The 14,650-nt window shown below is 37.2% G+C and overlaps 2 protein-coding genes across 2 annotated transcripts; both read left to right on the top strand.

The window, feature by feature from the left end:
- The first annotated feature begins 4,043 nt into the window (after positions 1 to 4,043).
- On the top strand, positions 4,044 to 10,072 carry arr3b (arrestin 3b, retinal (X-arrestin)). The gene is made up of 16 exons (XM_026225274.1): positions 4,044 to 4,135; positions 5,392 to 5,425; positions 5,871 to 5,901; positions 6,411 to 6,471; positions 6,615 to 6,659; positions 6,750 to 6,943; positions 7,024 to 7,083; positions 7,172 to 7,248; positions 7,333 to 7,468; positions 7,583 to 7,667; positions 8,412 to 8,484; positions 8,571 to 8,708; positions 8,900 to 9,004; positions 9,278 to 9,327; positions 9,481 to 9,484; positions 9,607 to 10,072. The coding sequence occupies exons 2-16, from the start codon at positions 5,412 to 5,414 to the stop codon at positions 9,626 to 9,628; spliced, it is 1,095 nt and encodes a 364-aa protein (XP_026081059.1). The 5' UTR covers positions 4,044 to 4,135; positions 5,392 to 5,411; the 3' UTR covers positions 9,629 to 10,072.
- Positions 10,073 to 10,951: 879 nt separating this feature from the next.
- LOC113057753 (NF-kappa-B-repressing factor-like) lies at positions 10,952 to 14,610 on the top strand. The gene is given in 4 exon segments (XM_026225261.1): positions 10,952 to 11,255; positions 11,462 to 11,586; positions 11,730 to 11,806; positions 11,808 to 14,610. Coding segments are annotated over 4 exon segments (2,577 nt in total). The 5' UTR covers positions 10,952 to 11,028; the 3' UTR covers positions 13,956 to 14,610.
- Positions 14,611 to 14,650: the final 40 nt, after the last annotated feature.

Here is a 14,650-nt window from a genome sequence, read left to right as displayed (position 1 = left end):
ATATATATATATATATATATATATATATATATATATATATATATATTTGTAAGAAACAATAGTTTAACATCATTAAACATTTTTAATTTCATACTGTTGCTTCCAGCTTAACATCGAGTTTTTTGAAAAAGATCAAGATCAACAGATCAAGCACGAATCTTAACAAAGATGTGAGGACAACAGTGGGTGGATTCTTTCACAGGAGGAAGTGTTAATATGGATTATGGGCTCTATGGCCAGAAGTGATGCTTTAAGGTTAAAATGCCTTGATGGCTTTGATTCTACCAAACATGTGGCTTTTAACTTCACAGAATGTTAGCGGATGGACTGGAGTGCAACCACTGTTAGTAGATTGCTTTTTGTATGTTATAATCTGCTGTTTGGACTCTCATTCTACCGGCATCCATTCACTGCACAGTATCCAATGGCAAGCAATTGATCTATTGGGTGATCTATTTGTGCATCAGTGCAAAAAAAATAATAATAATCAAATTTTTCCAGTTAAAATCTAAATATTAATTGACTTTATATTAAAGATCAAGACTTTTGATATCTTATGTAAACTACCCTGTCTACCTACAAAAAGAGATTCCTTTTCTCCCATTTTTTTTCACTTTTCACTGAAAAAATAACTACTGGTGCAGCAAGAAAACATATGCTTTTTATTAAAGATACATTGTCTGAAAGCAATGGAAATGTTTTTTTGAATATTGCTTCTCAAGTAAATTGATCTTATTTAAAGAATTTGTAGAAAAAAAGTTTAATTAAAAAAGCATATGAATTATTCATACTGCAATTGTATTGCAGTGTACACCTGGTATTATCTGAGTGTGATCCAGATTTTTTAGATGTGTGGTCATGGATAAATATTTGAAGGTCACATGGTTGAATGGTACTGTTTTCTTTTCTGAATGTACAGTCCATCCAGTTACCCCCTGGGTCATATTTACACAACACACAATGGATTACATCCAACTCTGACTAAAGCTAAGCCATCTAAGACATGCTAAGACATGCTCTCAATGTCCAACAGGTCATTCAGTCACAGAATCTATTGCTTCTCTTCCACCTGAGGGAATAGCACCAAACACGGCAAAGAACTGTTTTCAGAGCTTTGCTTCTGCATGCTAAAACTCCCCAATCCTAGCACAAGCAGAGCTTGACCTTTATTTTAATCACATTAATTTTTGACTGCATTGGCCGGTAATTCAGTGTGAGCCATTAAGACCAGCAAAGATCAGACTAGTAAAGAGCATTACCTGCTTATTCCAAAGTATTATGAGAAAGAAACAGGTGATAGAAGAGGATTTGCCCTCTCTAAAGATAGAATCCTCATGCTTAAATAGAAATGTATGGCTATTTAAATTGCTTAAGTTAAAAACGCTTTTGAAAATAGAATTACAGTATAGGTCTAGTGGCCTACTTTCTATATGAGTTTTTAAAAAGTGAGTATACTGAGTATTGAAGGAAATGTTTGAATATTGAGAGAAACTTAAGAGACAGTCTTATAGCCTAAGAGTAACATGTTACAGCAATGTTTGTGTGTTTTGTCTGTCTGAGAACCGTGAGGAGATAAGAAGCGGTCTAAGACATTAGGAAAGAGGATTAAGAATACAAGCCAAGCACATGAGCATTAACAATCAGCCCCTTCAAGATAAATCACTTTGTTTGTTTTACTATATATATATATATATATATATATATGCTAAACTCAACTTAAATCTTCTCTAATCAAACATTTCTTCTTGAGTTTTAGGTAACAGGCTGCATGTCTGCAGTTTTCAGATAAGTCATTTAAATCATCTGGGGAGTGACTGAGCATGTGAGGACACAGGAAATGAAACCAAGATGTTTAGTGCAAAGTTGAAAACTAAATTTGGTTTGGAAATTCTTAGATGTGAAGTATTTGTGGCTTGGAGATAGCAAAGTCATGTGTTTTCATCTAGACCACCCATTTTGAATATAACCAAACACAAATATGAAAGCCCCAGTAAACAATTATCATTAAATGTCATTTTATACATTCCTTTCACGATAAATAAACTACAAATAATATATATGCTCTTTTCCTAAATGAATACCTACTGGAATGGTTTTAAAAGTAAAAACATCATACTGAATTTTAAACCATGTAAAAGCATTAGTTGTGTCTAATTAGTCACTACGCCTCTTGATCTTAAAAATGGCTTGTATATACTTGAAGTTTTTCATAACTTAATTTGTGTATAATGATGTGGAGGTCAAAGAGTGTCAGTGACCTCTCAGTCAAGATCTGGCTGTTCAGTCCAGCAGGGTTAGACATTAGCAGCTGTCTGATGCCCATTTGAACAAACAGACTCTTAAAATCAGCATCCATTTTTTTTCTTATGTGCAAAATAATGTATATTAGGGTTATTTTTTTTTTATTCTGCACACCACAGCAGTGACAGAAACTTCGAAAGGTCTGACATGGTCTATGTCAATATTCTTTTTTTCTGTGATCACTTTACTATTGTCCATTCAGCTTTGGCAAAGGTATTGACACTTTGATTTTAGTAATCATAGATTTCACACAATTAACCAGTTGGTGTACGAGTTAACCAAGCATTACAGTGATCAAACCACCTTTACATGCCATCTGAGAAGAGAGCACTAGCCCTATAACCATCTGTTACAGCAGATGTGAGGTATGGTGAGAGCCCAGACGTCCCAGTCTGATCCTCTCGCTTTCCTTATCACAAAAAGGATTACATCAGTCACTACTTCTATTAATAACAATATGTGACCCTGGACCATAAAACCAGTCTTAAGTCACTGGGCTATGTTTGAAGCAATAGCCAAAAAAATATTGGTAAAAATTATAAATTTTTATTTTACGCCAAAAATCATTGGGATATTAAGTAAAGATCATGTTCCATTAAGATATTTTGTACATTTCTTACCGTAAATATATACCATATATATCAAAACATAATCTTTAAGTTATATGCATTGCTAAGCAATTTTTTTTTTTGCACCCTCAGATTCCAGATATTCAAATAGTTTTATCTCAGCCTAATATTGGCCGATCCTAACAACCATATGTCAGTGGAAAGCTTATTTATTCAGCTTTCAGATGATGTATAAATCTCAATTTCGAAAAATTGACCCTTATGACTGGTTTTGTGGTCCAGGGTCACATATGTTCAACACTGCATTTCCCATTCAACACCCTTTAAATGAAGCCCTCAAAGGATCACATAGTGATAATAACATACAATGGTGTTTACATTATTATATTAATTATTCTTACGTATTGTTTTAACAAACCCTTTTTTTCTAATTCAGGTTGTCTGGGAAAGAGTGGTTTGTCTGCCGTGATAAACAACTAATGGTGACCTAGTGTTGATGCAGTATCATTCAAAAAGATGATCAATTACTAATATCACATGTAGAATTGTCATGATTCATTTATTCCAAAAGCAATTATACTACAGCTGTTTGTAGTATTATATGAAACGGTCACAAATCCCCCTGAGGGTACAATGACAATGTCCCTCTAACTGCTTTTAAAGTTTGACATCCACCTCATTCCCTCAAAACCCTAGAAGACTAATGCCAGGAAAAACAGAGCATTTTTTGCATTTTTCCAGTTGGTAAAAGTTTACTTTGATGGCTGTCCATGCTCGTCCTGTTATGATGAACATGCTGTATGTTATGAAGTTTTAGGAGCAGTTATTATTGTTATTCTGGCCTCATGACTTGCCAAGGTGAGGACATGCCCTAAATGGATGCATCTTATGTTGGAGGTGGAGCTCTGCACACAGACAAGAGATGCAAGTGTATTTTTACAGCCAATCAAATGACCCTGAGGCTGACACTCTCATTTATACATGTACTCCTCAATAGCTAATCCCTCCAAGTCCAATTCTGTGTCTATTTTTATACATATTGTAGCCAGAAAAAGGTGACTACTAATAAACTAATAGGATTGGGTGTGAAATGTACATTTTATAACAAAGTCCGTATAAGCCAAATAGAGGGAGGAGAGTTTGCACTATAAAGGTAGATGAGACAAACTGGGAAAAACATTATAGGAAACGAACAACACCAGCTACAGAACGGTGCTCACGTGAAACAGTCAAGAACAAAGCAGAGGACACCTTCCTAAGACCAGGTATGATCTGGACTATATCACACTTTTTTTTAAAAAATGCATACACTTTGAGGTGCAAGGGAAAGAGTTCAGGACAGCTGTTAATTTGGATTCTGTTTGTATGAGATTCAGTGTGGAGATTAGCATTTTTGTCCGCTATAAGAAGATTGAAATTTGGCATGGTATTTGTACACTCTCAGCAAAAATGTACAAAAGCTGTCTCTAGGATGGTACCCTTTTAAAAAAGGTACACACGTGCCTTATTAACACCCAAAGGGTAAATTTTGGTACATTTGCAGAGTAAATGCATTTATTAGTATATTAATGTTACATTTTAGTACTAGGTACTGCCCCAGTGACGGCTTTTTACTACCTTTTTTTTCCTGAGAGTGTACTTAAATACAAAGATAACAAGATGCTATCACGTAGACAAGAGATCAAGGAGCATCAGTTGTTTGCATATTCAAGAATATCCATAGTCAATCATGAGAACAATAGTCATCTAAATATGATATTTGATGCTTAGACTTTGCATCTTGATTGCACTTGAGAAAAGATTGTGATCGTTGTGTTTTGTTATAATTTCTATAGCACAACAAAAAGTTTAATATTCATTTAATTGTATTACTTTTGAATCACAAACACAAGCAAATCAATGGAAATATAGTGTGATTTAAAAAAAAGAGCATGATGGATACATTTTGCAGGCCATATAAGTGTCTTATATTTCATGTGATTTATTTATACTCATTTACAAATTAACAGTAATTAATTCATGTTGTTTTGAAATATTTATTTTTAAATATTTACAAAGGCCATGCAGTCCCACATTTCAAAGCAATATACTTTGGCTTCTGTTAAAATATTTTATGCACATATTTATAATATATTTACAAAATAAAAAAAAATGGCTTTTGCTAGCAAAGTACCACTCATTTTGCACCCATTTTAATAAGTGAAAAAGTTGACTAAACATTTTTCAAACACAGTGCAAAGTACATTGCAGTTTTTTTTTAATATCATTGATGTTTTGGCTCCTTAAGAGTTTGAAACAGTTAGCCTGATTCACAGAGACATGTTAGAAACAGATAAGAGCTAATCCTGAGTGCGGCTTCGGTGGAGGATTATGAAGCAGTCTATCGTTATGCTAATCTCCTCTTCCCTGATTAGCCCTAGTGGATTGAAACTTCAGCAGGACAACATACAAACATGAATGGTTTTTCGACTGCCCTCTACTGGCACATTTTACACTCCAACCTTCTCACTTCTCATTTCAGAAAGCCCCAGCTGACTTTCCATGACCATGACAAAGTAAGTTTTTGCATATTCATTTATTCCAAGAATTAATAAATACTTCAAATATTACATATTACAATATTCAAATAATATTAAGACATTTAAAACATCATAATCAACATTAAAAAGGCATTTAAACCCATAATTTCTCTGTATCCTAAAGACTATTTGATATTGTATTCATATTTGACACCTCTCTAGATTAAGCAGCCTTCATGTAATGCTCCTACACCCTGTTCATTAGTAGTATTAAATCTGTAGAAGTCTTTCAGGTCTTCAATCCTAGTGGATTACCAGATTATAAGAAATCCCTTTTTAGAGTGGATTGACAGGATTACCACAAGAGTTTAAAAGTTACAGTGGAAAGCTTAGCATATGCAGACACTAATCTCCTCACGGAGACTAACATATTAAAAGCATGCCAAAATGATTATAATATCAAGCCTTTGTGTTTCTACAGAGTTTACAAGAAGACTAGTGGCAATGGTTCGGTAAGGCTCTTTTTATACTGCTTATACTCCCCATTACTTGTCATCTGCTCCACGTGCACATGCTCTCAATCAGGATTGTCAGATCTGAGCAATAAAACCAACCCAGTGGCCCTAGCCCAAACATCAAAACTCAAAACATGCCAAACAATTTACAGTCTCTGTTATGCATTACACACAATTTCAAATCACTATATAGGCTAGCTGGAATCATAAAAACAGTCTATTCATAAAGGACCTCACAGTAGTTCAGTGGCTCCCATCCCTCACAAAACACATCATCTAGTACAGTTTTATTATTAGTAGATCGTAAAATAAGTAAATTATATCAATTTAGGCATTTCAGTCAAATATAATTCATGCAATACGTCCAACTGGGAAACAACAACCCCAGCAACAGTTGAAAAATAGCCCCGTTCCTCAGGAAAACCTTAGACTTGGCAACCCTGCTCTCAACATTTTTATAAGACACAAGCACACATGATAATGATCTCAGTAATTATTTATTACAGTTATGCCTTTATTTGGGGAGAAGAGACTTTGTGGACCATGTGGAACGTATTGATCCAGTTGGTACGTTCTAGGCTACTTTACGTTGAAAAAAAGTATTATTCCCTAACAATGTGGAAAGTTTTTACTTTTTTATTAAATGTATATATTCATATCTATGCACACTTCACTTTTATTGTTCAAACGACTTGTAATTTCTCTCTCAGATGGGGTGCTCAAGATTGATCCTTCAGCTCTTAATGGAAGGAAAGGTATGATTTAATGTAATACGTAATAATTATGAAAATGTGTCACTAATTTAAATCATTTAGACACTTCATCTAATGTACTGAATTTTTTAGTGTGGGTACAGCTTGCATGTGCATTCCGCTATGGCAGAGAGGATCTGGATGTGATTGGCGTTTCCTTCAGAAAAGACATCTGGATAAAGCGCATTCAGATGTATCCCTTCGAGGGAACCAAGCCCCCAAACACACCAATGCAGGATGCGCTATTGAAGAAAGCTGGAGACCAAGGACACCCATTCACTTTTGATGTAAATTCACAATTATGCATTATACATTGAGAAAACAATCAAGGACATCCTTAAATTGTGTCTCTCCTGTCCTGTCTCAGATTCCAGTACATCTCCCATGCTCAGTGTCCCTTCAGCCAGCACCAGAGGATGCCGGGAAGGTACTTTAGCAGAAATACATGCACATACACAAATACACTTACAAACAGAAAACTGTTTCTCTAATATGTAACATGTTTACTCTTACAGCCTTGCGGGGTAGACTATGAAGTCAAAGCCTATATTGCAAGTGAAGAAGACGAGACAGATGAAAAAGTTGACAAGAAGTATGTAATGCTACAACATAAAGACACTCTCATATGCGATTAATACATTTTTTATTCTGATTACAATATCTCTTTCACTACTAGGGACACTTGCCGTTTGATTATACGTAAAATCCAGTATGCACCAAATGAGCTAGCAGCCGGACCAAAAACCGATCTCAACAAACAGTTTATCACTGCAGACAAACCAATTCACATGGAGGCCTCCATTGAGAAAGAGGTACAGGGTTTTAAATGCCTGTGGTAGATCATTTATAAAAAATTGGGATGTTTTCATCATATGCAGTTCTATATCTCTGCATTCACTGTTCACTGCTAATTTCTCACCCTTCAGCTCTACTATCACGGAGATCCCATTCCTATCAAAGTGAAAGTAAATAATGAGACCAGTAAAGTAGTGAAGAAAATCAAAATCAGTAGTAAGTATTTTTATTATTCATTTTAATGAACAAAACAGACAGTATTCATCTACTTACGTTATGTAAAAGTGATATATATGATTTTTTTTATTATATAAACTGTAGAAACCCTTATAGAATGTGTAATGGTTTTAAGGGTTACAATGGAAATTGTATTGGATTAAATGGAAATTAATTAATCTCTATTGGTAATTTGTTGCCTTCTATTGATGGCATGTTAAGACTATTAACTCCTAATGGAATAAGACCCAAAACACACTGTAAGGTCAATGTAATAAAACCAGCCCAAAGGTCAATTTCACAGGAAAAACAGAAACTTGGCAACTCTGCTGCTGCAAACCAATTGGTAATGATTTTAATGACTTACAGTTTATAGATTGTAATTTTGAAATCATTAGAAGTTTTATTATGGTCTCTATTGCTCTGTAAAAGCAAGATGGAGTGGCCCATCCTTATAAATGTCACATTTCTGGCCTTGTGACTTGACATTATTTAGCAAAGACAAATGTATCTCAGTATCGTTATACATTTGGTTTTCTTGATATTTTGGATAAGGGGGATGTGGATGGACAATGTGGTCGAAGCGTGTGTTTGTTTTGGTCTGAGATGCAGTGGTCCAGTGCGACATCTAGTGGTTAAAAGGCGTATATAGAACCTTTAAGAATGATTCATTACTGCTTTTACGTAGAATTGTGTTTTTCCCACAATGATCCTAAATAAACTTTAGCTCATTGTATATTTCAGTTCACCAAATTACAGATGTACTGCTGTACTCATCAGACAAATACAACAAATGTGTCCTGAATGAAGAATTTGGGTGAGTGCAAAGAACCTCACATCAAAAATTTGAAGATTACAATTGATTATTTAATAATAATTGATTACAAATATTTTTTGTAACAGGGACCAAATTAATGCAAACTCCACCTTTGAGAAGGAATATAAAGTTACCCCTCTGCTTGCCAATAACAAAGAGAAACGTGGTCTTGCATTGGATGGCAAACTGAAAGATGAAGACACCAACCTGGCTTCTTCAACAATGTCAGTTTATCTTTATTACAACATGAATATATCCTTAAATAGGTAGTTGGCAAATGTAAAAGTCATCTTCAGGTGCATCCAAATGACATGTATTGTTATTCAGTAAAAAAAAATTCCAAATGCTTTTACATATAAAAATGCACAGGCTGATAAACAATGTGACATATCTGGATCTCTCTGTCTCTCTGCAGTCTGCTACCCAACATGGATAAACAAATGCAAGGCCTTGTTGTTTCCTACAAAATTAAGGTTACCCTCATGATGGGAGGTGGTCTCTTGGGAAGCCTAACATTAAGGTTTGCATCTTTAAATATCATCCCAATGTCTCAATGTCAAGAGTCATAGAAGAGAGCATTTTACCTCCTTCTTTCTCTGATGACTTTTCCTCTACTATTAAAGAGGACATTTCCCTTGATAATGCCCGAACACAAATACTTAACAAAGAACAGTCTGCTTAGTTATCTTGTCATTAAACAACAATGAAAATAAATCCAGCTGTACATGCTGTGATGTGATTTACCACTGTGAGCAGTGAAAGTAGTCAAGACATGTTTATCTTCTGTACACAGTGATATTACCGCTGAACTCCCTCTGGTTCTGATGGCACCTAAACCATCAGGTGAGGTTTCTGTTCTGTATTTGTGATCATAACTTTTTTAAAATTTCAAATAATAAACATTATACCCTGTTTATAAAGTGGCACTGAAACATTCTAAAAAGCGTCATTTTCTTGTCTTCTGACTTTATCCTTGTGCGTTTGCAAATTGAGCAGAAGTGTAAGTATCCATGTAAACTGGTTTCCCATGTTGAGACAGAAATAATATTTGAAACTTCCTTGTTTTCCATTTGAATCTTAGACTTTGAGGCTTAACCATTTCTTTTTTCTCATATCATCCAGGACTGATATCAACCTTGAATAAAATATAGCCAGTGACGGAGAGCAGCAAATAAGAAGGAGAGACACTCAGGAATAGATGCAGATTCCAAACAATCTCATTTCATGAGCCATAGACTATAGACCCTAGTTGCAAATACTTGTAAAAGGAATTAGCTGTATAATGTTACACATGGGCTAAAAGCCTTGTACACTAAGATGAACTCACTGATGCTGAAATCAAGCTTGGTCTGATGCTGATAATGTAATGTTTATTTATTCTGCCTTTATCATGGGATCTCAGATTAATAATGTTCTGGTTTCTTCTTGTGTGTGATTGTAAAATAAAGGAGTAATGAACAACTTTAAATGTATTAAAATTATACAAAATAATATATACATATACATGTTTTTTTTCTTTTTCTGTCTGTGGTGATGGTGGAGATTAATAAACATTGGACTGTTATTTGGACCACTACCAAAAATCTTTCCTCGTCCTTCAACATGACTTTATATTTATGCAAGGGAGCAGAGAAGCAGTTGATTCGATATTATTACTATTTATCATCCTTAAACTATTACTACACTATAATAGTAAATTATACATATTGTTATAACACATATGGCCTATATTAACTTCTGACTTCAGATCAAATCTTATGTATTGTTAAATGGGTGTTATGAATATTACCAGTGTCGCTGGTGAAAACGATTGAGTCGCCGATTCTAAAAGAATGAATGAATGAATTGATGAATGAATGAATGAATGACTGCAAGCATGACTCTTTTCCTGGTTGCAGCAGTGTATTAGCTTTAGCAGTGTCAATTTGCTGCATATTCGCTTGTGCGTCTGAATTCACACTCAAGGTCACCTAAACAGAGCTGCTGTATGACAAAGGTAAGCTTCACTTAATGTTCTGCTATGCATTCGTGTACATAGTTCACCTTTAAAGCGCATAAGGATGACAAAGCGCGATAAATAATATTTTGAAAAAATGAAGATTCAACTGCGTCACTTTCAATTTAATCCCATTGAAACTATTGGTTATTTTAAGCATAAGGGAAAAAATAACAATCGTGCTCCGAAGTGCATGTTTGACGAGGGCTGTACTTTAAAGAGTTGCGGTTGTGCTATTGAATATCGCTTAAATTGCTGTAAATCTTTAGGACAGACTGTGTTGCTCGGTCTGTAGTAAATATGCTGGGCAAATAAAAATCAGAAAATATTTTGTTAAGTTTGTTACGCAAAGCACCCCATAGCACTCAAAATCTGACTCAGTATACTAAAATATAAATTGCGTGATTGTTATATAAGCATTTGCTCGTTTACATATTCTGTTCTGCATCGGATGTATTATCATTTTATTGAGCCGTGTGAACTTCCCAGCATACACTGCGCGCATTACGTTGTTTCCGGTTAGCTACTGGCTACCGTCAGACACCGGGATGATCAAACCTCATTCAACGGGCCCGCGTGTTTTAAGCAAACCCGCTGGTCTTCGTTATTGGAACTGTAATATTGATGATTACCGTCAGCAGTACGAGAGTGACAAGCAGTGGTCCGCTAGACGGCAGTTCATTGTGAAACACATTGAAGAGTACGAGGGGAATGCTCTTGATAAGCTACTGGCGCTGTCGATGGTGTGGGTTAACCATGTTTTCCTGGGATGCAGGTGGGAATTTGATTTAATAGGACGTGAGAAATTGACTGTTTAACTATTTTTGGCGGGAGTTTGAGTGAATAATTATATCACAAATGTCATGGCCAAGTTTATTTCGTGTTATGTTTATACAGACCATCTTAAATGCAAAGATATGCAGTAGTAATGCCGATCAAAGCATGTAGTAAACATCACAAATGTTCTTTTTTGGGGGGCAGGTATGGCTCCCAGTTGATGCACAAGGTGCTTGAGATGGCAGAAGGGATTGATGTTGGGAAAATGCCCTCATATGAACTAGTTCCAAACCTTGAGGCAAAAAAGAGGCTAAATTCATCTGATGGAAGTAAGTCTGTCGATACTTGGAATCAATCTTATCTGTCATCTTATTCTGCATCGATATATAAAAATTAAAATTTTTCATTCTGCACTTAAACAAAATAACATTGAGTAATCATTTGCATGTACATGCTTTATTTCATGTCTCAGGTGAAGAGCCCATGAGGAAGATGCCTTTGTCAAAATTCACATCCAGACCGCGATTTGAACCAGTACACTTTGTAAGCAGCGGAAAGCAGTGGCAGTCGAATTGGAGAAACTGACGAAAAAGAAAACGAGAAGGAGCGCAGGAAGAGTGAGATAAATGACGTGAGGCAAAGGGAACCAGATCATCAGCCGAATAATGGTATACATGGCAACGGCTCCTCTTCCTCCTCAGGCTGCCTTGAGATGGAGAGGTACCGTTATGATTCTTGGCCTGAGCACAGAAGTAAGGATGTGGCCTCTTGCAACTCAAGTGGGTTTGGCTATGGCAGCAGAGGGTCCACCCCGAACTTCATGGACAAAGTGCAACAGGAGTACACCGCTAGATATGAGGCACATACTGCCAGACATTCGAACTCATTCTCACAGGCAGGCCGAGCTGATGAATATGGAAGTGCTGGACGGTCTGGAACCTGGGATAGCAAATGGCGTGGTCTGGGATTCGGACATCAGGATAGGCCAACGTCCAGCAAGGCTTTCAACAGGGTATACAATGGCCCAAGCAGAGGCAGCTCTGGCCTTCTCCCAACACCCTCACTGCCGTCTTCTATGCTATCATCAACAATTGACGAAAAACTGAGGCTGATTACCAGAGTATCATCGACCGTTGCCATTACCTTGAGAGATCCTGCGTTCATGAGTGGACCCGACATGCCAAACTACAATTTCATACTCAGCCGCAGCATTCAGGCTTGCAAGACGAACCCAGAGTACATCTATGTAAATTTAAGAGATATTCCACCGGCTGACCTTCCTAAAAACAGAAAAGTACCATCTGAAGGGTATGCATGTGAACTGAGGTGTCAGTCTGTGTACCTTGCCACAGGGTACTCTGGTAGCAAAAACGGTGCCAGAGACCGAGCATCAGAACAGGCCGTCAAGCTGTTCATGAGGCCGGTGGAAATTCGGGTCCTGCAACGGCTGTACAAGCGTACTTACGTTAATGACATGGTGGTGTGCCAGGTTAACACTCCAAACCCAATCCTTCCCCCACCTCTTCGCAACCCCGAGGACAAGCCACTCCCTAGTACCAAGGGCCAGCATGAGCCTGATCGAAGCAAACACTGGACAGAGTTTGTAATCATGGAAAACGCATATGATGCAATCTGTATACTCAACAACTCGGCTGCGTTCAACCGCATGAAAATTGATTACACTTTTGACCCGGTTCCCAACAGCAATTTCTGGCTCTGTAGTGTGTACTTACAGGATGAGCTGGTGGCACAAGCCAGAGGAACCAAGAAGAGCTCAAAACATGCAGCGGCAGAGGCGGCGGTAAGGAAGTTGCGAATGAACCAGGCTGCTCGTCAACAAGAGCAGCAACAGCAGCAGAGTTTTTCTGGAGGCAACCACACTTCAGACCAGCCTGGTAGTCACTACACCCAGCAATGCAGCAAGAAAGCACAGCTAGGTGAATTGGTCATCCTTGAAAACTCTGATAACGCTATTTGCATAATAAATGACACTGCTCAATTTAATAAAGTGCTTGCTGACTACAAGTTTACGGTTCTGCCGGACCATCGCTGGAGGTGTGAAGTTTACCTCGATGGTCAGTATGTAGCTGCGGGCATAGGACCCAAAAAGACAGTGAAGCACATTGCAGCAGAGGAGGCCATTGCCACACTTCGGCGCACACAAGCTGTGGTGAAGTCCAACCTCAGGAAAGAGGGCCACGTGGATGCAATTTCCCGAAATCAAATCATGGCTCATTCTGGTGAGGAATCCACGCGGCAGGAGATCAAGGAGGATAACATTGGTAACCAGCTACTCCGGAAGATGGGCTGGACGGGTGGTGGTTTGGGTAGAGAAGGAGAGGGTATTGCTGAACCCATCAAGGTCAAAGAGCAGTTTACCAGGGAAGGACTTGGTATGGACATGGACAGGCACAGTAATCAGCTGACTAAGCGTGATATTGAGGAAATAATTCGGAATTATGCAAGTTCAGACCGTCAAGATGACCTGCGCTTCTCCACAGAGCTTAACAATGAAGAGCGCAGGCAGATACACCAAGTATCCCAAAGATATGGGCTGCGCAGCAAATCGTATGGACAGAGCCGACAGCGCTTCCTCGTGGTTAGCCGCAGAGTTCAAAAGGAACAGCTAATTGGTCAGCTGTTGCAGGAGGGGCAGGTGGGACGATATGAACTGGTGAAACCTCAGGCTTCACAATGACTGGGTTCAACAGGCTGCTGAGAAACCAACAGATGACCATTAATAAAAGCAAAGTTGTGTTACTTGTCACTTTTCCTGTTAATTTGTTTCTGAAGAGTGTAAAATATATATTTTTTAAAGTCTGGAAAACCGGTCAGTTCTCAGTGACTACTGTGTGTACCCTCTGCCTCTCTTTGCCATTTATTTCTGTACACTGTCCAGATTTGTCATAGGTTAGCTCAAGACCATATGATAAAAACCTATGTTACAAACTTAACTTTTGTCATATCATATATCCTGTGAATTATATTTATTGATATGGATGTTAGTAGTGGGGCCTTTTGGCAGCATGTGCTCCTCTCAGAAATTACATTCCATTTTATGTATTCACAATGAAATCATCCACTCAATCTTTCATCTGTTGTAAGATAAAACACTTGAAATATAAAAATATCCTTTAAGTAATTACAGAACAGTATATATATATATATATATATTATTTTTTTTTTGTAATTTCTTTGGCTGTTGATTGTAGAATTAAATATTACTCTCAACTTTAAATCTTTCAACTCCCTGTCTAGCAAATGTCTGAACGGCAATCCCTGTGAAGTTTGCTATTGCGAATACTGTCAACCAGTCTGCTTGTACTGACATTAAATTTAGTCTGGTCATTGTTCATTTTGTAGTCCATTTAATGACATTTAGATGCTTATCTC

The sequence above is a fragment of the Carassius auratus genome, chromosome 39, assembly GCF_003368295.1.
Source record: "Carassius auratus strain Wakin chromosome 39, ASM336829v1, whole genome shotgun sequence".
NCBI classification, from domain to species: domain Eukaryota; kingdom Metazoa; phylum Chordata; class Actinopteri; order Cypriniformes; family Cyprinidae; genus Carassius; species Carassius auratus.
This window is presented reverse-complemented; position numbering and strand designations above follow the sequence as displayed.

Bases quoted from the DNA above. Each gene is read 5' to 3' on its own strand.
- arr3b (XM_026225274.1), top strand. The intron at 7,249-7,332 runs GTATGTAATGCT...TTTCACTACTAG, and splicing joins GATGAAAAAGTTGACAAGAA to GGACACTTGCCGTTTGATTA. The intron at 7,469-7,582 runs GTACAGGGTTTT...CTCACCCTTCAG, and splicing joins AGGCCTCCATTGAGAAAGAG to CTCTACTATCACGGAGATCC.